This window comes from Papio anubis, chromosome 3 (genome assembly GCF_008728515.1).
Source record: "Papio anubis isolate 15944 chromosome 3, Panubis1.0, whole genome shotgun sequence".
In the NCBI taxonomy this organism is placed as follows: Eukaryota; Metazoa; Chordata; class Mammalia; order Primates; family Cercopithecidae; genus Papio; species Papio anubis.
Genome location: NC_044978.1, coordinates 21319467 through 21344903, shown reverse-complemented (window position 1 = coordinate 21344903; position 25437 = coordinate 21319467). Strand labels below are relative to the sequence as shown.

Genomic DNA, 25437 nt, shown 5'->3' with positions numbered 1-25437 from the left:
GAGAAATATCTTTCATTCATTCAAATATATTCATGGAATAATATTACCGGCCAGGTAATGTGCTAAGCAATGAAGACATAAAAAGAAAAATACATGGTTCCTGTTGTAAAGGAACTTAAAATTTAGGAAAAAGAAATACATACAAACAACAATATATTACAATAATTGATCTACTAGCTATTGAAAGTGTAGAAGAACATAGGAGAGAGGGTAGAAAGACTAACTGCAGGAATCAGGGAAAGATTTGGAGATGAGATACCAAAAATTATGAGTACAAGCTTTGGGAGCAATCAGGAAGGAGGGCACTCAAGGCACACGGGTCAGTTCATGGAAAGGAAGAGGTAGAAAAGTAAGTCATGTGAGGAGAATCATAAATATTGAGTATTGATAGAGGAGAGTGGTAGGAAGTGAGACTGATAGAGTTAAGGCAAATACCAAAACATTTCGGCATAATGGTCAAGAAGTTTAGACTTCATCAGCTAAGCAAGGGTGAAGGAAGAACACTGAGCATGGGATAATTTAATCAATTCAAATGTGTGCAAGATCATTTGTTGACTAGATTGGAGAGTGGTGAACCTCAAGGCTCTGAAATCCAAAAAAAAAAAAAGACCTCTGTGATCATCCAGGCAAGATATGAGGAGCTTCTAAGCCAGGAAGTTACTTAAGATGGAGAAGATCATAGAGAGGGGATAAACATTTTGGCCCTAGAGTTGACAGAATTAGACATTGAGAGCAAGAAAGAGAAGTCACATTAGCTAAGTCTTTCCAAGCATCAAATCAGTATTTCCATCCATTCTCAAGTTCTTTTTATGATCACTCATAAAACTGTGATGGTATATTAGTGAGACTTCTTTGTCATGACCAAAGACAAAGTGTGTAGTCTATATTTAAACCTTCTGAGGACTAAGTGACAGCCAGAGTTCATATTATGTGTCAAAGATGTGCTTATTGTGTAGGATGATTACGTCAGGTTATAAAATCTACCTAGGCTGACAGGCTGTGGTTCTACCTCTCCCAAGTCCTAAATGAGACTGATCGATGCAATTAAGGAATGAATGTACAATTATGGTCACTCATCTTTACCCCATTCTCTCACCCAAATGTACTCAATTTAGAAATAAGTCCAAGCAACAACTAGAACTTATTTATAGAACATATTCAATTTATGTTTCCTACTGGGATTTGGGGAGTATTTTAACCCTCTACTTGTCAATTTTTTAGTTAACTACTTACAAGATCTTTTGTTTCTCTATGGATTTTTTAACTTTTCGAAGTTTGTTAGCCATGACATGGGCTTCTTTATCAGCCTTGGGAGGCCTTTTTGTCTCCTGCTTTTTCTTTAGGGAAGTGCTCACACTTTTGGCTGCGTTTTCTACAGCTCCTAACTTGAATCTGGAAATAAAAAGAATGTGCGCCTTGAAAATAACATCATAAATACAATTCAAAATCATATTTCCATCTACTGCTATCATCCCCTGTTGGGTTTTTAATACCCACCTTTATAAATGTTATCCAGAATGTGCACATCAGGTGTTCTGAATCAGCCGACTCCTTATTAACCACCTTATAGTAAATAGTGTTGCCGGCCCTCCCCTTCTCTCTCCCCCCGACCCCAGTCCCCTCACCCACTCCGCCACACAGACATTACCCCTGGGACAATGCAATGAGAACTCGTGGAAATTTTTCCTCTAATAGCAGTCAAATATTCCATAAGCAAGGAACAGAAAACAATGGTTTTTCTCCATTTATCTCCATTTATATACAGAAGACAGATAGCTATCCCCATCACCACCCTTCTCTAAAAAGGAGAAAAAAAAGATTAATCAAAAAAAAATTGTTCTTTTGGTAGAAGGTGAGAACCTATGATTCTTTCCAAAAGAAAAAACCCTAGGTGTTGCTGGACTTTGCAATGCAGAAATGTCTCTAAGCTCTGGGCTTTATAGTTCTTTAAATGTAAGTACCTAGGAATATAGTGATCCATACTTCCTGGCACCCTGGGGTTTAACCCAGCAACCTGGTCTAGGTTGTACACAGTTGGCCTTCTCAGATCTGAGCAATTAGCTACAAATTGGTAAAGACATTTATAGACAAATGGCTACAGATCAAATTCTCCTGATACATGAAGAGTAAAATGTTTCTAGAGGAAGTAAAGGCAAACATTTCCTATGTTTATTTCATGCATTTCCCTGTGTCAGGAAGCTAGGGCTTTTTACAGGAGCACTGAAAAGCCCAGGGAGGTCTTATTTCCCCATTGTTTCTTGGTGGCAAAATGCTGTGGCTGTAGTAGCCAATAGATATTGTCACTATACTAACCATAGCTTATAGCTTATTATAGCAAGTCATAGGTCTGGTTTGTATAATAAAGCTTTTTAAATCTATGCTGTGAAGCAAAGGGCCTTTCTAAAGTTTTTATAGAGCGAACATCAAAAGGAAATGTGTTTAGCTAGTGAACAGTACATAAACTGGCACACTGGTGAAGTAAGAATTTTAAAAGTGACAGTCTATGCCACATGACAAGAAATTTCATATAGTAGACAATAAAATAATAATAGCAGTAAACATTTAAGTTATATACAGCTGACCGGGCATGGTGGCTCACAGCTGTAATCTCAGCACTTTGGGAGGCTGAGGCAGGCGGATCACCTGAAGTCAAGGGTTCAAGACCAGCCTGGACAACACGGTGACACAGAATACAAAAATTAGTCGGGCGTGGTGGCACATGCTTGTAATCCCAGCTCGGGAGGCTGAGGCAGGAGAATTGGTTGAACCTGGGAGGTGGAGGTTGCAGTGAGCAGAGATTGCACCACTGAACTCCAGCCCTGGGTGACAGAGTGAAACTCCATCCCCCTTAAAAAAAATTATATACAGTTGTCGGCATTATTCTCAGTGACTTCAGTATATTAACTCATTTAGTACTCACAACAATCATATGAGGAAGGCACTATTAATATCTCTATTAATATCCTTATTTCCAGATGAAAAAAATTGAGACACAAAAAGATTAAGTGGCCTGCCCAAGAACCCACGGCTTATATGTGGCAGAGTCTGGCCTGCAGGCCTCTGTTCTCAAACCCTGTTTTTAACTGACATATGTTGCTTCTCTTTTTACATTAACGGGCCTAGGAATTACTGGGGCCTAGGAATATATTACTTTTTAAAATAGTGTCACTTTCATCATAGTACTTCATTTAAAAAAAAAAAAACTCTTGGAAATAAAGTTCAAAGATCACTTGGAAATAATGTTGCCTCTTAAATCTCTCGGATAACCTACATATTAGGTCAATCAAAACAAAACCAATGAAAAAATATCTCCAAATATGTTGACTATATTTAGAATTAGAAATGAGAATTATAACCCAAGATACACAGCTATGGCAAGCCATACATGTGTCTGAAGGGACAAAGATAAAAGGAAGCTTGTATTGGCAAAAGGTAAAGTTTACATAAGCTGCTTAGAAACATAGTTCATTGGTGTTAGAGACGCAAAACCAGAGCTGGCATCAATTTATCGGTGGAAATGCCATTACTGGGTGGTGTTCTTTCAAGGGCATCTTATCTGAATTGCTGTAGCCCTAAAGAAAGAACTGCCTGTGGGATTATTTTAGAAAGTCCTTGAGACAGCTTATCTCAGACATACAAGCATGAACACCCCGCCTTCATGCTCTCTCAGCTCTAGTCTGTTTGGATCTGACAAAAAGGGATCATCCTGGTATCGCAACTTTTACGAGAATGAATGCGGCCTAGAGATTAGACCTTATTCAATAACATTTTTGTAGCACTGTGCTAAGTGCTTTCATAACTTAGGTTTATTTAATTCTCACCCCAATCCAATGCATTATTATTGTGATCATCTCATTTTGCAAATAAGGAAATTAAGGCTTAAAGTCATTAAGTAGCTGTCCAGAAATAACACAGTTCATGGGCGCAGAGGCGGGATCCAAGTTTGGGCCTGGCTGTGAAGTGTGTGCCCTTAAGCACACACTGCCATTGCCATCAAACACTGAATATGCTCCATGTATTTTTTTTTTAAGAGATCAGACTGCAGAAGGCTTAAGGGTACATTACTATTCGAAAAGCTCCTAGAGGTAAAACTTGAGCCCAGACAAATCCTCAGATCTCTTGATGATCTGGGGCTACTTAGCACTAAATCAAATTGTGTAAGACCAAGGATGTTCACAGTTTATTCTGTAGAGAATTCAAGAGTCATGTAAACATGCCAAGCTTCAATTCTTCAAGTAGAATTAAACTTTTGATGTTTTGTGAAATATTTTAGTTTTAAAATATTTTAAGTATGTGAAGGATTTTGGAACATGCTACTCCCAAAATATACCACTCTGGCATATTAACTATTTTGAGTTGAAAGCACTAGAAAAAACAGCAGGGTCAAGAAGATCACTCTGATCTTCTTTCTTTTTCTTAAAAGTAGCAGATTAAACGCCCATCAAAAATGATTTTATACCAGAAGGAGAGTAACACTCCTATCTTCAAAGATGGGAACTTGAAGCCAAGGGAAATCTATACTAACAAACCTTGTTAAACTAACTCTTACCTTCCTAGTCACATCTGTACCCAAGTTACCCTAGCCTACGCCCCTTTACTTTGTCACATTTTTCACAATTTACCACTCTTTGTCCAATTCACTCTAACTGCATCTTTGGGTCTTCATCTCCTTATGAAGCCTTCTGCACCATATAAAACATACTACATACATGTGCATGCTTTTCTATTGATTTGTCTTGTATCAGTTTAATTCTCAAGCCCAGGTTAAAAAGCCTAAGGTGGTAGAAGTAAAATTTTGCCTCCCTTATATTTGTATGAAGGTATGAATAATAAACAGCTATTTTTCAGTTTCTGTTTTGTAGTGAGGCTTTCAGAAATATCCCAGAGGTACAGAATTACTTTTGTTTCTAATTATGACCTATAGCCACACTTGAAAGTGAGACAGGTGAGCTTTGTAAATCTTTGGCAGTGCAGAAATGTATTTTCCTTATCCCAACAACAAAGATAAAAGGAGTAATATTATTGCAATGCCCCAAATTTCCAAACACAATCTTACATTCACCCATCATCGTAATTTCAGAAATATATCATCAATGATTCATTCCTATATGTCTGTTTACATGTCAGCAAGTTTCATTAAACTTTTCCACCTAACCAAGACTCTGGATTTATTTACTTCAGCTTCCATGGCTTAAGTGTAGTTTGAAATTATCCAAAGTAAATAGAGTATTGTGTTCTAGTCCCAAACTATTTTATCAGAGTTAATCCAGGATCTAGTATGTTATCCATTTAATAAATTATACTTTGGTATCCAATGAAATTGCACTATTTTGTTCAATTTTAAGCTATTTTATACTATAATATATAAAATTTAGAAAGATATCAGCGTATCTGGATCACAGTTCTCATTACTATAAATTAAATATAAAATACACTGTCAATAAGTAGTATATTGTGAAGATACTTTAGTTTTATGTGGGATACTTGTGTGCATATACATTCAATTTGTTTTGCAAAGACCCTAGGTATGCATTAAAAATTAATAAGGCTAAATAAAAAATAATAGTTTACAGTAGAAAGAAAAACATAGAGTAGCAAACTACATAAAGATGGTCATTCATAATAGCACAAACACAAATATAAGAATTGAACTAGAAAGTTGTATTTTTAAACAAAACATATGCATTCAAATAACTAATGGGCCCCAGAAACAGTAATGAACACTGCACTACAATAGGAAAGTTGTATAACTCCCCTCACCTTAAAACAGCGGTCCCCAACCTTTCGGCACCAGGAACTGGTTTCATGGAAAACAACTTGGCGGTGGGTGGCGGTGGGAAAGTGGTACACAGGGACTGGGTGGGGGGGATGGTTTCGGGATGAAATTGCTCCACCTCAGATCACCAGACATTTGTTAGATTCTCATAAGGACCGTGCAGCCTAGATCCCTCAGATGTGCAGTTCACAACAGGGTCGATCTGACCGGAAGTGGAGCTCAGGCAGCAGTGCTCGCTGGCCCACCACTCACCTCCTGCTCTGTGGCCCAGCTCCTAAGAGACCATGGGCTGGGCCGGTGACCGTCTGTGGCCTGGAAGTTGGGGACCCCTGCCTTAAAGGAATGAGTCTAATACAATTACAAGCAAAACCAAATTAAATGAAATAACTTACAAAAAAAATAATGCAGGTAACTTCTCCATTTTCCTTAGTTTTTCAACTAGAAGCGGAAACTTCGTGATCATGTTTTCTGGACTCAAATCTGCTTCAGGACTAAGATTCTGAAGTACCATTCTGGCCTGTCGCAGTGAACACAAAACAATTTTAAGTTCTGCATGAGAAAGAAATTACTACTTTTTGCTAAAATATTTTCTTAGTTGTCTAATATATGTTTTTGGGTTTTTTTTAAATAGTCCTATGGAAGTACATTATAAAATTAGGCAAAGAACCATCAAAGAAACATACAAATCAATACACTAGAGAACAAAAAATTGGCAGTGATATATACACACACACACATATGCAATTTGACCTGCAATTTTTAAGGCGATACAAATCAGGAATAGAAGTTTTCAGCAAATGATGCTGGTTTCACTATGACAGGAGGGCAAGTGTGAATCAGTTTCTACATTATGTCAAAAAATCACATCCAAATATATTTTCAAGGTTTGTAAATGACAAAATAGCTAGAAGAAAATGTAACTCACTTATATTATGTTTTTGAATGGGAGTAGACTAAGGTATTACAGAAAAAAAAATCCAATGAGAAAAGTCTAATATATGTCATTCCGCAATCTGCGCCAATAAATCAAATTTCAAAATATGAATACCATCAACTTATTAAAACAAATATCTGTAACTTATATAATTCCAGGAAAAGTTTCAATACCCAAATACTTCCTACAACTTGAAATAATAATAAGAAAAGAACAGTAAACTCCAAGTCAAAAAAGAAAGAGGAGTAAAACATTCTTCTCGGAAACTATTACTGTGAGTTCAGTCTCTCTACTGTTAAAGGATCAACAATATCATCTCTTTGGATAGAGAACCTTCTGTTCTTATCTGCTATGCCATTTAGAAGAAACCAGTAGCCTCTGGCACGTGGTTCAGAAGACATTGAGGATAAGACAAAGACCAGTTTCCTTTCTCTTTTTATTCTGTCTCAGAATCACTAGACTTCGTGTTCAACTTAAAATTTTAAAATAAAAATTGAGGATTAAAAAAATCAGAAAATGGTATTAACTGAATGATATAACTCAAGAAAACAATATAAATATAGTTTGGCCCAAAAGTGTATGAAAATTACCTCCTCTATGTTGCCATTTTTAATCCAACTTGTTAATTCTGACTTTAGACTCTCTTCATATTTTCTAGCATCCATCTTTTTAATGACTAATTTATTGTTAAAATGAATGAAGTTTTCTGGGCACAGTTCCTTGAAAACAAATATTACAAAATTGGGTACAATCATGCAAGAAAATCCAAAAGTATTTCTCAATTATATACCTCTTTAACAGCCTTACAAGTTTCTTGAGCATAGAGATGGTTAAACTTTTTATCTCCACATAGCTTCTAATGCATAACATTACTAGGATGGATGAGCTCTTCAGAAGACAGGATACAAAGCAAAACAAAGTTGAAGATGAAAACAAATGGCAGTTGGGACTTAGAAGGGAAGCAAGTGTAATAAAAAGAAATATGAATCTAAGATGTAAAAAGATTGAAATATAATAGTGTTCGAGAAGTTGAAAAGATTAAAAAAAAGAAATATTCTCAGGAATTAAAATAAAATACAAGTTAAAACCCATTAAAAAACAAACAGATAATATTAGAAATATGAGAAGAAGCACTTTTATTTTAGGAAGAGTCAACAAATAATTTTAAAAGATTAGATGCAAGGGATTAGAAAGGGTGAGAGTTTGTCAATGTTATCATCCTCTATAATAGGATTAATTACATCAGTATTATTTACCTGGGCCCGGGGCCAACTTTTCCAAATTTGAAACATGGCATCATATAGCTGGATGCTTTCTCGAGGTGAAAGGGTAAGATCAGGAGGGAATCCATACCTTTCAATCTGTTTAAAATAAAATTTAAATTCTTACTCTTTATTTTATGTCTTATCCTTTGCCTCTCAGTCACTATCATAACCCAAAGACACTGAAAGGCAAAAAACTAAAATGTTCAAATGCTGATAGGTGCTAAATGCTAACAAAACACTATCTACACAGGTCACTGAATCACTAAAGCGGGAAAAAAGCCAAAAGCCCACTAAAAATGTTTAATATTACTTCCTAAGACCTTTTCATTGTGCTAATTGAAATGACTTCATAATTGAAATCAGAGCAATGGGGAGCTGAAAGGTTTGTGGACTCAGTTTAGACAATACATAACCTCTACCTTACAGCTAACACCAAAATTGATGTAATTAAGAATGTGATTCTTTACTTTAAGTGTACCAAGCCAGGCTAAAACGGGAAAATCTTATTTGCTTATGTTTCAAGATAAGAACTGGGTCAACTTCAAGATAAAGGCTCTCAAACCACCTTCGAGACTCCAAGAAACTTCTCCCAAAGGTCACTGACAAGTCTGCTCTAAGTCTTCTTAATAATGTATGCCATTCATTTTTTCCACAAATGTTTTTAAGTGGAAATAAAAAATTCCTGTTCTCAAAAAGTTTCACTGTAGCATTTTCTACTGGTTTCAATCACTAGTGCTACAAATCATTTGCATGTAAAAACATATTCTCTGAGATGTTAACAGGAATGTAGTATAGACTGAATGTTTGTCTTCCCCCAAAACTTACACATTGAAACCAAATCCCCAATGTGATGGTATCTGGAGGCAAATCCTTTGGGAGATGATTAGGTCATTAAGGAAGAACCCTCATGAATGGGATTAATGCTGTTATAAAAGAGACCACAGAGATCTCCCCTGTACCTTCTGCCATATGAGGGCACGGCAAGAAGACAGCTATCTGTGAACCAGAAAGCAGGCCCTCACAAGACACCAAATCTCCCAGTGCCTAGACGTTGGACTTCCCAGCCTCCAGAATTCTGAAAAATAAATCTTTGTTTCTAAAGCCTCCCAATTTGTGATATTTTTGTTATAGAAGCCTGATGAATGGGCTAAGACAGTATTCTTCAAAAAAGAAAAAGGAGGGAGAAATGATATGTATTGTATCAAACAGGATTCTTTGGGATTTCTCACTGGAAATGTTAAATCTCAAAGAAGTAAATATAGCATGCAAATTTATCCAAAATAATTTGACAATAGGGCACTTGTTTTCGTAAATAGCTATTAATAGGTTTTAAAATTCAGGTTTCAAATTTCAGGGCTAAAAAAGCCACTCCAAACACAACACAGTTGAAACAAAGTGGAGATGACATTTGGTAGAATGGAAAGTACAGGAGAGTTTGAATCAGAAGATCTGGTTCTAATTGCACCTGTAAATGCTAGTTCCTCATCTATAATATAGGAATGAAAATACAATATTTTTACTTCCACCCTAAAGACTGCAGTGAGAGCAAACAAAATCAACATATGTTCTTCAGACCTTTAAAACTATAGAACATAAAACAATTCCCGGAATCATCATTTAACATCTCAGTTGGAGCACTGAAAATAGCTAAATGCTAAGGACTATATTATGTCAACATACTAAATAGAACAAAACACCTATTATTTTGTAATGCTGGCATCTTGCTCTCTTGTTAGGTATTAGTTGAAAGTGGTTACTTACTCTACCTAACTAAAATAAAAACATACAATAAATCGAAGATTTATTATAATGTTAAAATATAAATCTTCTGTTTTTGGTTGCTAGAATGCTTATGAGTTCTTAAGTCTTTAGCCTTTTAGAGAGGTCTGAGTTTCCTCATTTCTAAAATGAAGGATAATTCTGCCCGTGACATAGATTTTTTTATGAGAATTATATTAGATAACATATGTAACAGGCCTAGTAAAATGCCTGGCATATGATTAATGACACAGCCATCAATATGATTGATTAATTATCCCTTATAGTTCTTAATGTTTTAAATCAGTTTAACAGTCCTATGCCTAAATACTGGGGATTCAATTCAGTTGTTCTCCACTACATAGTGACTAATGATCCTGCAAAAGTTGAGTGAGTCTAGGCAGAAAATGAAGAGAAATAAAAGGTCATAGATTTGTACCATTCTTTATTTATAAACACAATAGTATTATACCATGACGCTATTTTTGTAAACCACATTGTCCCTAATGTCATAGGTGAGGGTAGGCATTGATCTATGCTGAGCAGAAAGAGATAGACAGCAGTTCTTTCAAGGACTTTCTGGGGCTGATAGCACTCCAGGAGTCAGCAGCTGTTCCTGTGTGGCATGAAAATTGGGCCAAAGGCCAAAGACACTGTCCTTAGCCAGAAACAAGCCATGTATGGATTGAAGGCGATCCCTCACCATGGTTGGATTCAGACCAGCTCACTCATCCTGCCCTACTCCTGAAATCATTTTTATACTACAACTATAGAGGAAAGGACCCAGGTGGATGGCCCTTCGTATGTTGCCACAGTTTATTATGTTTTTTCTTGCCACTCCATTTTTTCCATATTAATCTGAAATGGACTACACAAGACCAGGAATTATTTACTCAGTTGAAAGGCCTCCTTGGTTTTTATCACTGCTACTTTAGGATATGTCCTATATAAACACATGCTATACACACAGCTGTCAAAATAGACTTACTAATACTTAAGTCTTTATGTTCATCCTGCATTCCTGCCACAAAAGTCTAGACATCTAAAGAAGACTCATACAACAGCTTGACCTTTGCAGAAGTCATCTGGGGTCACAGCACACTGTAGCAGTTCTATTGCTTTCCAGTTACTCCATTAATAGCTACTGAAAATAGACGAAAGGCACTTGGACCAAAATGACAATTTCAGCAAGTACTCCAAACCACTACATGCATTGCCGCTTAAAGATAACCTGCCTTGAACCATCCTACACAGAATAATTTTTAAATGCTATACTGTTTTTAAAATGCCAGGTAATGATGAAAATGTCAGGTAACTCCTGGATATCTTAAAGGAAAGAAGGGAGGGAAGGAGGGAAGGAAGGAGAGAGGGAGGGAAGGAGGGAAGGGAAGGGAAGGGAAGGCAAGGCAAGGCAAGGGAAGGGGAGGGGAGGGGAGGGGAGGGGAGGGGAGGGAGGGAGAAAGAAAAAAACATAGAATAAGGTGTCTTTTTTTTATATGTGGGTTATCATCCATATTCTAGGTTTGGGGTATGAGTTAAGTCACAAGAATATTGTCCATATTTTAGGTTCATTTAGAATTTGGATTGGGCCATTGTCACACAAGAGGTAAGTTTCCATAACAAAATTCTATTAGAAAATTACTATCAGCCAGCCAGCTTTTAGAAGCCAACTTGTTGGAGATTGCATCATGACCCCACCATTTACTTAATGAAAGAACACTGAATTAGCTCAGTTCTCTATGCCTCACTTTCCTCATTGTAAAGTGGGACTAGTATTAAGACATCTATCATAAGATTGTTGTCATGGTTAAGAGAGTTTAAAAACGCAGAATTTTTAGAACACGAAGTAAGTGTTCAATTTAGGTTGGCTGTTCTTATTTAACATACATGTAGTACCTTTTATATACATAGCAGTTTGTTAGGAAACGAAGGACATAAAATTTGCCTTCAAAGAGTTATTCTACTAAGTAAAGACTATATGCATGTAAACGACTTAAGCAGTAAGCTCATCATGACTGGTGTCGTATTAGAAACACAGACAAGGTATTATGAAGAGAAGAAAGATTACATCTAGCTAAGAAAGTTAGAGAAGAATTCGGAAAAGGTCACATTAGAAGAATTATGGAAGATGAACAGGATCCGAACAACTGGTAGTTGGCATCTGGGTTGAAATATTCCAAGAGTAATACATAGCATAAGGGCTGCCAGGTAAGCTATCCCTAGTGGATGAATGGAAAGGACGCTGGGGCCAGGTCATGGATGACCTCGGTTGTTAAGTTAAGGAGGTATGCATTTAGCTTTTTCCAAAAGAAAGCCAAAAGAGACTTGGAAAGATCAAAATTATCTTTAAAGAAAGTTGAGAGTTATGTTTAATTATATTCGTGTCAAATTATGTTGACTTTTGTGCTCTAAAAATTTTACATATTTTACCTTCTTTAATCATCACAACAATCTTATGATGGATGTCCTATTATGTTTAACATGACAGAATTTGGAATATATTTAAGGTTTTAGAAGGAAGACAAAACTATTGACTAATCATCACTTTGAAAGCCAAAGGAAGTTTAAATGGGCCATTTATGGGAGTAGGATGAGACAGGAAGAGAACTATGCAAGAAAAATTAAGAAATCTTTCCTCACTCACACCCCGGTGTCCCAGCTGAAATCCTCCTAAGACCTCCACCTTAGTGGCTCACCACCAAAAAAGCATGTCGTGATTGCTACGTTAGCAAGAATGTCTTTTATCTGATTTTTCTATGTACTAGGGATTGTCCACATATAATTGTATGGCTGCACTGTGAGAAGAATGTGTCAGAGGGGTAGACAGACAGACATGGGTGCTGAGAAGAAGAAAAATTGGCAAAGAAAACATCTGAGAATAAATAAAATTAGCTAAAAATTCAGGTTAAATTTGTAGTGGTTTTTAATCTTTGTGTATTCAGGCATTGTTGAAGAACCAATGAGAATTAGAAAGAATACTCTTGTTTTTTTTAAATTAAGGTTAAAGTATCAGTTTCTATAATTCTGTAATTCTATAATTCTGATAAATATCAGTTAGGCAGCATTTATTTATAATACATACAAGTATTTTATATTACTCAGAACAAATATGGCTAAAATACTACTTACATGATCTGTGGTTAGTGCAGCACATGGGTGAAAATGATCAAAATGGATGTCATCATGTTTTATTGAACATACATGCTTCTCTAGATCATTGTACCTCTCTCCATAGAGCACTAAAAATGAAGAACAAGAATTTCCACATCAATGGAAATGTAATCACTGAAATAAATTTAAAGTAAAAGGCATCAAGATCAAGATAATGGTAGATTTTTAAAAAATAAAGTAAAAGGCAAACTTTATAGAAATATATCAAACATACCAAGTCTAACTTTATATGACTGTTTTACTTGCAGGTAGTCTTTGGGAAAGCCGGCATGATGACCCACATGTCTTTTAGAAGCAGTATTATTTTCAATTATTTTGTCTTCTTGTTTCCAGTACCATTTTACCGATTGTAGCCACCTTAAAAAATAAATGTACATATTATTTAGGCAGAACATGGAACTACTTCCTGTGAAATTAAGTAGTTTAAGTAAAGACAGTTTCATGTTCCTTATAAATTATACTTAGGGGAATAGACTCAGAAGCCAGACTACTTGAAATTAAATCCCAACCTTCTTACTAATAGCTGTGTCTCCTGGTTGAATAACTTCATCTTTCTGTACCTAGTTTTCCATATTTTAAAATGGAAATATGGTAGTAATATTGGAATTGTGACTATTTAATAGTAGTAATGGAAGTAAGCATAAATCATAAGGGTTGCTGGGCACTTAAAATAAATTACTACACGTAAAGCACTTAGAACACTACTGGGCACATAGGAGGTATTAATAGGATTGTTATCAGTAAATAAGTAAATATTGTAAAGTAAAAAAAAATTACTAGTAGTAGGTAAAAATCAAGCTCAATGACAAGATAAAATGGGGCTTTCAACTAATAAGAATTTGCTATCTTTCTAAATATCTCAACGAAGTGGGAAAATGGACCACAGGCCCCATGGCTGAGTGTGTTATTATATCATTTTATTTTTTATTTCTTGGTGGAGGACAAAAAAAAACACAAAAATACATCTTTTCTGATGAGTCATTTTCAGGATGGGGGAAATTTCCTACTCAATTGCAGGTCTGGGTGGGGAAGTCCGTGATTTTTCTGTACAGAGGGTGGTTTTCCTCAGCAATGGCCAGGAGGTGTAGAGAGATGCAGTTTCTTGAAGATCCAGAAATAAACTACTAAATTCACTAGAAAATTATGAAACTCCTCAGAACCCATTGAGAAATTATGAAATTCAAACATTCAAAATAGACAAATACTCTGTCCAAATTGGAACTTAATGCCTACTCAGTGAGATGTTCAGGATTACTTATGGTAGCTGAAAGAGCCAAAAAGGGACATCGGATCATGACGAGGAGATGTTCCCAGATTTCTGCTCCAATTTCTCCACCAAGACAATGAACCTATTAAAGAAAAAAAAGAAAATCTCAACTGAAAAGTTGATTTAAAAATAGCAAATGAAAGTAAGACATGGAATCTTGAAATTGTCATGCCTGCCTTCCCATCGCCTTTAAGTGACCATGCCAAGTTTAAAGAAATATTAAAAATCCCCACAACCAATTCACCAACAATTCTGCTTTACTTTACTTTCAAAAATTTCTTTCAACTCAATGCATTTATCTTCATGTCTACCGCCAACCTAGCTACTCTCACATCTCAGCAGCGTTACCACTACTATACTAGACTGCCTACCTGCCCTTAAATTCTTCACATCAGAGCCAAAATAAAAATGCTGGCCGGGCGCAGTGGCTCATGCCTGCAATCCCAGCACTTCGAGAGGCCGAGGCGGGCGGATCACGAGGTCAGGAGATCGAGACCATGCTGGCTAACATGTTGAAACCCCATCTCTACTAAAAATACAAAAAAATTTAGCCAGGCATGGTGGGGGGTGCCTGTAGTCCCAGCTACTCGGGAGGCTGAGGCAGGAGAATGGCAAGACCCAGGAGGCGGAACTTGCAGTGAGCTGAGATGGCACCACTGCGCTCCTGCCTGGGCAACAGAGTGAGACACTGTCTCAAAAAAAAAAAAAAAAAAAAAGGTTTAAAAAGATAAACTATATCAAGTCATGTCACTAAATAAATTGCTTTAATATATTCCCTTTGCATGTGAAATAAAATATAAACTCCTTAATGGGATGTATAATGTCTGGCATCATTTGGCCACTGCTGCCTCTCTGGCTTTATTTCAATCCACTGTTTCCACCTTTACTATGGTCCAGAAAGAATGACCTTCTTTGTTCCTTGAACTCACCCTTCCTAGCCAAGAGCTTTCACGTATATTATTCCCTCTGCTTAAATTACTCTTACCCTCTCCTATTCACACGGTAGAGTTCAGCTCAATGCCACTCCATAAAACAGACCTTTCTGACCACCTATTCCAGAGTTGCCTCCTCCTGACACCCTACCATGACTGCAGTCATGGCAGCCTGCTCCCTTCCTTCACAGTTTGTACCAACGTGAGCTGGCATCATCATTTGTGAGCTCACTTGTTTATTTCCTCTTTCTTGATTGAACTGCTGTCAGCTCCAGTGTCTAATAGATAAGGCATTAAGTACACTGTAACCTTAGACCTGAATATTCTATTCCTAGCCACTGACACAAAGCCTAACACTGAGCAGGCACTCCTTAAATATCTGCTGAGTAAATGAATGGATGAGCAAATCAAACTAGATCCAGAAAAGAGTCTCAATTGTGGTCTTCATTTAACAGATTAAAGTATGACACTTGGCAAGCAACTGGAAAAGACTTACTATCAAAGTCAAATTATCTATCTATTAGAATATGCATACCCACTGCCCATTTGCACTTGTCCTGGTGAGATAAAATACCACTCCATCAAATATTGACCTTATGCTTTGCCCTAGATAGCACTTTTCCCTGATTCTGCCAGTAGACATTAGCCTTTAAAACCTTTCGGTTTTATCCCTTACACAAAATTCTAAAAACTGAAATAGCCAAAGTCATATCATCATATCACTTCAGAGTTTTGAGATGAGATTTTAATTCAAAGTTCTAGATTGCATAGACAAAGTTGTTGGATTTTTGAAAACAATAATATTCAAGACCTTCATGATGCAATATGAGATCAACCAAAAATAAATATAATAAATCAGTATCAAATCCAAAGCACAGCCTATTTGGTAGCTCCAAGTTTATAGCAAGGAAAAGGTAAGTTACAGAGATTTGTTAAACTTTTTCCCTTTGAATGTAAAATTCCACAGAGCCAAAGAATATATCTTTCTATCGTGTTTTAAATCTCTTTTAATAAATATTCCCCCTTTTTTTTCTTTCTTTTTTTTTTTTTTTTTTTTGAGATGGAGTTTCACTCTGGTACCCAGACTGGAGTGCAGTGGCACGATCTCGGCTCACTGCAACCTCTGTTTCCTGGTTCAAGTGATTCTCTTGCCTCAGCCTCCTGAGTAGCTGAGATTATAGGCACCTGACACCACTCCCAGCTAATTTTTGTATTTTTAGTAGAGATGGGGTTTCACCATGTTGGCCAGGCTGGCTTCAAATTCCTGACCTCAGGCAATCCGCCCACCTCGGCTTCCCACAGTGCTGGGATTACAGGTGTGAGCCATCTGACCAATAAACATTCCTAATAATGCTGCAATATAGCTTTGCGAAGTATCTTCCATTTGCCCCAATAAATCGCTATAAATCTACATTGTTTTTTATCCTGCTGCCTCTTCCCAGGGAAGCTGACCTACAGGTACTTTGTCAAAAGGACTCTTATGATTTCTGGTTCCACTGGGTTTGGCCTATGGAGGGCCTTGGCCACAGATCAGAAGAAGCGCGGAGACTGAGACTGAGGTCATTTTTCCATTGGCTCCTTTCCTGAAAAGCTACCTTGAATCAGCTATATTCCTCACAACATGGTCAACTCAACTGGAATCTCGTTTTGAGTTTCCATAAATGCTTCCACGCCTTGCTCCTTTAAGCCTAGGGGTAAACTACTAGCTCTAGATTACTGCATTAACCCTTATAGATTCCCTCACATGCATACACCTTTGAAAAATACCCTTCTTGAATTATTGTGTTTCAAGAGTGCCATTTAATTTTCTGTTGGGATCATGACTGATAAAACTTATGTAACTGACATCATTGTTAGAGCCAAAAATTATTTACTTTAAAGGTCAAAGATTGGATTGAAATCTCTGTCCAGGGGAACTTGTACCAGAATGGTTGAATTCTATTTTCCCTGAAACAGTTGTCAGTGAAAGATTCCACTCCCATACAGAACTCTGTAGGGTGCATCATCTTACCCTATTGAGTCACAACACGAAAAGGGAGCCAAAAAACTGTAATTCCCAGGAAAAATCACTCAGGAAAAAAAAAAGGAGGCCTTCTCCAACTGAACTCCATCCAAGGGGATAGATGTCCTGAAACACCAAATATCTTCATTGCTATGCAAATGTGCACTAGGAAATTAAGCAAAGAAAGAACACCAAACCTACCTCATCAAATATAACATATCTGATCTTTTTCACCCAGTTTTGGCGATGAGGAGCAAGCAGCAGAATTTCAAAGCAGGCAGGCACTGTAATAAGTACCTACGAAGAATAATATTGTGTGAAGTAACATTTTGAGCACTTACCATGTGTAGACATAGTTACAAGAATATGTAAGATAGACTTACGAGTCCTGAATGTACCTGCTGGTAACTGGCATATAACATTGCTTCTGAGAATTCAGGGTTTCATCAAAACTGTGCCATATTCATTGGAACCATATTAAACTGAAATTTTGGTAGGTCAAAAATGGTAGAAAATCGGATTTGAAGTTTACATCCTTGTTTATGAGCATTCAGAGTTTAAAAATAGAAACTATTCATTGTCACAAGTTTGATTCTTTAAAACCTGACACTGACATAGAGTTTAGATTGAAAGGTGTTTATTAAGAATCAGCTAGTGTGAAAAGAGCAGGGAAGCAGGAATGAGCAGAGGAGGAAGCCTAACTGCAAGGCAGGCCTGATGGAGCCTCTGCCAACCTAGCTTGGAGTTCTGGAGTAAGGACTGCTGTCAGAGTTGTTCCACATCGAGCCACAGCAGCCTGCTGTTTGTACTTCTACTTAGCTCAGTTGCAGGGTATAGACTGTGGAGGCAGAACTGGGGGAGCGGAGCTGATAGCTGGCATCTATCTTAACCACATTCCCCACATCAAGTCCTCCTTTGAAAGGCAATCTGGGTAGAACATCTCCATGTCTACCATGCAATCTTCTACAATCATGTGTTCATTCTTATTTAGTCTTAATTGTTGATCTGTGAGTTTGGAGGGGAGAAAACTGTCTATGATTTAGCACCAGGTATACGATCCATAATACATTTTCTAAATCATGAGTATCCTTAATAGATACTTACGAAGAAAAAGTAATTGATTTAAAATTGAGATTTGTTAGTTTTCTGTAACACAGCATTTTCAGATCATTCTGAATCCCTTTACAAACCAAGACGATGCAATCAAATATAAATGAAATCAGAAATCCAAAGGTCAGTGTCCTTAGAGAAAGATGAGTTCCAGTTCTCACTCTTTGAAATGTAACAATATTACATTTTCTCTAAAAGGATTTTGTCTTTCATAAATTCAAGGAAATTATTTTCACAAGCCTTGTGAAGATGCTGAATTTCTAGTCAAAGAGACATACAAGTACAGTTACATAATTTGATAACACACTTATTAATTAAATACCGTACCTGACAGTTTAAGGCGTCATGACGATACTCCCTGGTGAAAACACCGCAGAGAGCTTCACCACTTGGCAGATTTTTCGTAAAACGATTCTGAACAGTTGCTGCCACTTGATTAACAAGGGCCTGATTGACAAAGAAAAAGATCCATTAGTCACATAATAGAGAGAGGTGAAAGATCAGAGGACAACAAGAACTGTTTAAATGTGTGTCCTACTTTCAGTGCAGAAAGCTTACTAACCCCTTTCATCAACCCACCACTCTAAACACACTAACATATTCTCTTTGAGATAGTTGACTCAGCACACGAACCTCACTGATAAACCTCAACCTAAAGTAAAATGAAATTTAAAAAGTATTCATCAGAAGGAAAAACAGAAAATGTTGCTTATGCATCAGAAAAAAATTGTGTCTCCTATATTTGGTGACTTTCCCCTGATGTCTAAAGTTTGCACATGTATATGTTATTTTATGTATATGTTTGTGTGTGTGTGTATATGTATGTGTATATGTATATGTATGTTATTTTAGCTTCAGACACTGGAACTGGAAAACACAGGTTAAAAAATAAAATGAACTAGATCTACCATGTGACCATGTTCATTATTTTTAAAGAGTAGGTTCAGGAACGAAAGAGAATATTACAGTCACTTGAGCACTACCTTTGTGGGAGCAACATACACGACCACCCCATCATCACTCTCCTTCAGCACTTTCTCCATGCAGTAGTAGGAGGCATAGGTTTTGCCTGAGGATGTTGGGGCAACAATCACTGCAGACTCATTCTTATCCACAACATCAAGGAGCTCTCGCTGCAGGGTGCAGAGTACCATTTGTGTCAAGAAAGTGAACCATATGTTACCAAAACAAAAACAGTATATTAAGAGACTTCCAATACGATTTTCTGAACCTCAAAGGATCTATAGGGACATCTGAAGGTCTCATGCCATTCTCTCAGAAGAGATCATTTTTATGCTTTTGAACATCTGTAAGGTGGATTTCATGTGTGAAAAATGGAGAGGATGTCGAACAAAATATCTTATTATTGAGAAAACATCTGTAATTATTTGATATTCAGTAAGTGCGGTTGAGAAACTAAGTTCTAAGAAAGAGAAAATATGTATATTACTGATGGTGAAAAAAGTAGCTGAGGAGAAGAAACATCAAATATTCTTAATTTTGCTACTGATCTTCTACTTTCTACATAGAAGAATGCCAGGATGAGAGAGCTCCATCCCTTCAGCCGAAGAATGTTGACTTGCCGAAAAGAATGATGATAAGTCTATGTAATAGGTAGAAGGTGGGAAAACAACTCAAAACTCCAACCAGTCCACTCCTGGCCACACCTCAGAGTGAAATGGGCATCAGAAGAGTTACAATGTGAATGAAATTAATGGAGAGCATTACTGTCTCTTGTCCTGCACTGAAGTAAGGAACTGGTCTTCCTATTCATGAAAACGCGGCATGCATTTTTTTAACATACCCCACCATCATAAGAAAGATTCTGAAGGGGGCAGTCTATTAGACTGAAGCTATAAAATTGCATTTCTGTAGGTAAACATGTTCAATTTATCAGCAAGTTTGTATGGTTCAATGCATGTAGAAATGCATCCTTTTCCTCTAAATTTTATATCCATCAATATTAATTTTATATACATTTTTAGAATAGCTACTATGGTGACAGATGCAATGTGTAAATATCTAAACAATTGTCCCTACTATTTAAACTATCCAGATTTCTCTATGCATATTTATGTATTTACATATGGAATCCTATTGACACAGGGAAAACCTGGAGGCTCAGCTCCATGCAGCTGTGATGGCTGCATCCATCACAGCTGGATGACACTGAGATAACATCAGAGCTAAACATATGAATCCATTAATGTACCTCCAAGGAAATGGTCTCTATGATAAAAGAAAATCTCACTTTCTTTAAATGAGGAAAAAATGTCCACATTTGACATTTTAAATAACAAGGTATCTTTAAATGACATCAACAAGTTCATACCAAATATAATAAGTAGAGGCACAATAATGAGAAACCTCTGAGATCACATATAATAAAATAAATACAGTAATTTTTGTTTCATTTGCAGTATTACCTGCCATGTGTCGGGAATAAAATCCTGGACCCTGGGATCTGGGTCTTTTCTCTCATCTCGTATCAAATAATGGCCCATGTATTGCAGTTGGAACCGAGCTGGCCCGATGCCAACTGAATATTTATTCCTTTTCTTCACTTTTACATCATTTTCTGCATCCTGCATTATTTTAAAAGCCCATTTTGAAAATGACATTGAATTAGAATACCATTTAAATAAGTAAAACATTACTGAGCACTTTCTATGTGAAAAGCATTTTACCTCCTTTTAAATTTAAATTTTTTAAATCATTGTCTTAACTAGAAAAAATTAGTAGACATCAAGATTTTCAAATATATATCATGATATTTGTAGCTACAACCTGATATATTTAAAGCCAATTGAATAATCACACTATATAGCTTTGAGATGTTTTGCTAGAATTAAGTATACGGTTAGTTTTAAGGATCTGCAGAGATTATCTGGCATTTAATGTTTGTCCAGGTAAGCATTTGTACAAATTTTCTAAGTATGCATTACTTCAAGATTGGGCAGTTGGATTACTACTAATAATAGTATTTTCAGTTAAAAAAAAAATTCTGGAAGAGATGACTATATTTGCAGAACACTTTATGTATAACTAGTAATTACCCTGTTGAAATTGAGCTATTCCGATAATATTACCTGAGTTGGATGTAAAGAATTTGCCAACTCATCAAATCCTAAATACTTAAGGCATCTGGCTATGAGTTGCCGATCATCTTCTTGTAAAAGTTCTGAGTATTTTTCCATCAAGGAGTGGATCCTTTTCATCATTTGAACAGCTATACTTAAATCTTTCGTGGTTTTACCTTGGTAAAGAATAAACAATAAAATTGATATAAAGACCATCAAAAATAATTCATTTGATTATCCAAGATTAATCATCTAGATGGCCTCACTATCTTACTTGGCATTACTGGAGGTTTTGGAGTAGAAAGGACCAAATAAAGTAAAATTGAAGTTCAACTATCCACACTTCATCATCTCCGTGGATTACTGAGACATAGCCACATCAGTGTTGGGAAAAAATATATAGTTCATGATAGAAATAAGATCAAAGAAGCTCAAGTTTGTAAAAGTTTAGGAAGAATAACAAATATTTTCTCCATCTTTTATTTTCATATTTGCTCTACTATGTTCAAAGAAAAATATATTTATGACTTGAAATATCTGGTTAAAACCTTGGCAACGTTTATTGAGTCCTATGGTTGACCACAGATAAGCATTTGGTGTAATCACTGGAGGCCTTCAATTCAATCCACCTCTTCCAACTGTCACATTCTAGATGTTGCTAATCTCTCTCCAATGCTTTATATTTATACATATCCTTTTTGTTCCTCTGTTCTGCTAATTATTTCATACTTACTATGTCAGGATTTCTTCTAATCAATCATCTACATTTCACCTATTTAACAACATTAACACCTACTGAATACAGTAAGAGGCTACAAAGGAAATGTAATACAGTTCATACTGATTGTTATGCACTGTTCACTTAGAAGTGAGCAGTTCACTTAGAAAAACAATGCATAACACTTGATCATTCCCAATTAAGCAGCAGAAACAATAGGTGTGGGGGTGGTCAGAGTGTTGGAGAGAACATGGAGGTCAGGTGTTAAATGGATCAAAGTGTGGAGATGCTCAAAACTGACAGATCAACTAGGTTTGCTCAGAAGAACTGTCAGTTTGGAGGTATTATGGAACAAGATCATTTCACTTGCTGTGAATTTACACATCTGGATGTGATCCCATTTCACCTGTATCTTCCTCTTTCTGCCTCTTCTTTTCTCTTTTACTACCTGTTATGGAAATTGTAAAGTAGAGCACATGGTATCCACAGCAGCTTTGGAAGAACTCAGTGTGCCAGGGAAGCATGAATACAGCGTTACCCACAAAGGAAATGTTTACTCATTGATCTCAAAGGTGAATGACGGATTCTTCCTGGGTGCCTCATCGTTTTTGTTGGTTCCCTTGACCATGTCCCCAACTTTATAAGTTGTTCTTTTTAGCACCTGTCTTTGAAGGTGCTTATGAATGTGCTATATATTTGCCCTTTGGACCCTCTCTGAGATTTCATTACTCGTTGATAAAATACAAAATTTTCCTTTTATTGGCGGTGTCAGGGATCTAAGCTAAACTGTGGTTCAAAATTATTAAATGAAAAATTCCAGAAATACATAATTCATATGTTTTTAAATTGCACACCATTTTGAGTTGTGTGATGAAATCTCGCACCGTCTCACTTCGTCCTGCTCAGGACATGAATCCTTCCTTTGTCCCCCATGTTCACACTGTAGATACCACATTCCCATTAGTTACTTTGTAGCCACCTTGATGATCAGATTGACTGCACTGATGCCTCAGTGTTGGTGTTCAGTAACCCTTCTTTATTAAAATGGCCCCAAACTGCAAAATAAGTGATGCTGGCAATTCAGATATGCCAAAAAAGAAGCCATAAAGTGCTTTCTTTAAGTGAAAACATGAAAGTTCTTGACTTAATAAGTAAAGAAAAACTCACATGCTGAGGTTGCTAAGATCTACACTCAGAAACAATCTTTTATCCATTAAGTTGTGAAGAAGAAAAAAGAAATCTGTGCTATTTTTTCTGTTGCACCTCAAATGGCAAAAGTTTTGGCCACAGTGTTTGGTAAGTGCTTAGTTCAGATAGAAGGTGGAAGGCATAAATAGAAAATATCTTCCAGGTGATGGAAACATGTTGCACCTGAAAGCATTGAATCTGTATGAAGACTTCAGCAAGGCATCCTCCAAAACGAGTGACTATGACCCATTTTCTTCAAATATAGGATGGTTAAACAAATTTGGGAATAGGTTTGGACTGAAAAGTATAAAAAATACTGAAGAGGGCCAGGCGCAGTGGCTCATGCTTGTAATCCCAGCAACTTGAAAAGCCAAGGTGGGCGGATCATGAGGTCAAGAGATCGATGATCCTGGCCAACATGCCAACATGGTGAAATCCCATCTCTAGTAAAAATACAAAAATTGGTTGGGCATGGTGGCGTGTGCATGTAGTTCCAGCTACTCGGGAGGCTGAGGCAGCAGAATCGCTTGAACCCAGGAGGCGGAGGTTGCAGTGAGCCAAGATCGCGCCACTGCACTCCAGTCTGGTCCCGACAGAGCGAGGCTCCATCTCAAAAACAAAACAAAACAAAACAAAAAACTACTGATTGAAGAGGCTCCATCTGCCAATGAAGAAGCTGCTGCCACATTTCTGGCAGAGTTGAAGAAGTTGGTTAGAAAGAAAGGATACCATCCAAAGCAAGGTTTTAATTGTGATGAAACCAGGCTCTTCTGCAAGAAGATGCCCAACAGAACCTACACTCTTAAAAGTCCAAAGGAGGCACCAAGACATAAAACATGGAAGGATAGATTAACACTGGTACGAGGTGGCAACGCTGCAGTGCACATAATACAGACAGGCATAGCATGCAGAATGAAGAAGCCATACACTCTCAAAAACAAAAGCAAAAATTATCTGCTTGTGTTCTGGCAACATAATCAGAAAGTGTGAATGACAGTCAACATTTTTATGGAATGGTTCTACCAATGCTTCTTCCCAGAAGTGAAAACATACTTGAAAGAGGAAAGCTTGGAATACTAGACAATGCACCTAGCCATCCCAAATCTGTTTTTGTTGAAAATGAAAATATTGAGATTGTATTTTTACCTCCAAATACAAACTCACTGTTTCAGTGCCTTGACTACAGCATCATTCAGTTTGTCAAAGCCACATACACCTGCCTGGTGTTTGATTACATTCAATCAGCAACTGATGCAGACCCCAATCTGGACATGATAAGGTGCTGGAAATTACTCACTATTGCTGATGCAATAACACTCTCCAAAGATGCAATGGATTAATTAAATCAAAAAACTAGAAATGCCTGCTGGAAGAATGTATGGAGTGAAGTCCTGAGTGATTTTCAAGACTTCTTGGGGATCAATGGAGAAGTTAGGAAAATAATTCATGCAGCAAGACTAATTGATAGAGAGAGATTTGCCAATGTGTTTGATAAAGAAGTGAAACAACATATTGAAGTTCATTAGGAAATGTTAACAAATGAGGAAATGGAAGAACTTATTGAGTCATCTAGGGAGGAATATGAAGAAGAACCTGAAGCAGAACCTGAATTTGCTAAAGTGTTTCAAATTACATAGATATTAAAAGAAAAAATATGGAATACAATTCTCAGATAGAATACAGCATTAAAGTCACCCATAAAATCACAAAAGAATTGCAACCTTCACAGAAACACTTTGATAAGTTAAAGAGTGACAACAGTGGCCAGGCACGTTGGCTCATGCCTGTAATCCCAGCACTTTGGGAGGCCCTGGTGGGTGGATCGCAAAGTCAGGAGTTCAAGACCAGCCTGGCCAATATGGTGAAACCTCGTCTCTACTAAAAATACAAAAATTAGCTGGGCATGGTGGCGTGCACCTGTAGTCCCAGCTACTCGAAAGGTTGAGGCAGAAGAATTGCTTGAACCCAGGAGGCGGAGGTTGCAGTGAGCCGAGATGGTGCCACTGTACTCCAGCCCGGGTGACAGAGTGAGACTCCATCCCCACTCCAAAAAAAAAAAAGTGACAACAGTTACTGCTAATGTTATTCTTCTAAAAGACTTCAGCAAAACTCTTTCAACCATGGAGGACCCCAATCATCAATATCATCTGCTCCTAACATCAGTCATTCACTCCCTTATGGCTTAATGACACAAGGATTGCCTGAAGCAGACGATCCTCCTTCTGTTGCATCATCA

General features: G+C 37.0%; 1 protein-coding gene across 9 annotated transcripts in view; it reads right to left on the bottom strand.

Annotated features, from left to right (window-relative positions):
- DDX60 (DExD/H-box helicase 60) overlaps positions 1-25437 on the bottom strand; it is a 154881-nt gene that overhangs the window by 87708 nt on the left and 41736 nt on the right. For all 9 annotated transcript variants that reach the window (XR_004182557.1, XM_031663996.1, XM_031663991.1 and 6 more), the window contains 12 exons: positions 21305-21471; positions 20642-20800; positions 19199-19348; positions 18543-18662; positions 17307-17402; positions 14138-14253; positions 13119-13261; positions 12863-12972; positions 7967-8071; positions 7301-7429; positions 6169-6293; positions 1234-1392 (listed from right to left, as the gene is read on the bottom strand). Coding sequence is in view for 8 of the 9 variants with exons in the window: in XM_031663996.1 (XP_031519856.1) it covers positions 1234-1392; positions 6169-6293; positions 7301-7429; positions 7967-8071; positions 12863-12972; positions 13119-13261; positions 14138-14253; positions 17307-17402; positions 18543-18662; positions 19199-19348; positions 20642-20800; positions 21305-21471 (1579 nt within the window). In the remaining variant the exon portion in view is untranslated. The remainder of the gene's footprint in view (positions 1-1233; positions 1393-6168; positions 6294-7300; positions 7430-7966; positions 8072-12862; positions 12973-13118; positions 13262-14137; positions 14254-17306; positions 17403-18542; positions 18663-19198; positions 19349-20641; positions 20801-21304; positions 21472-25437) is intronic.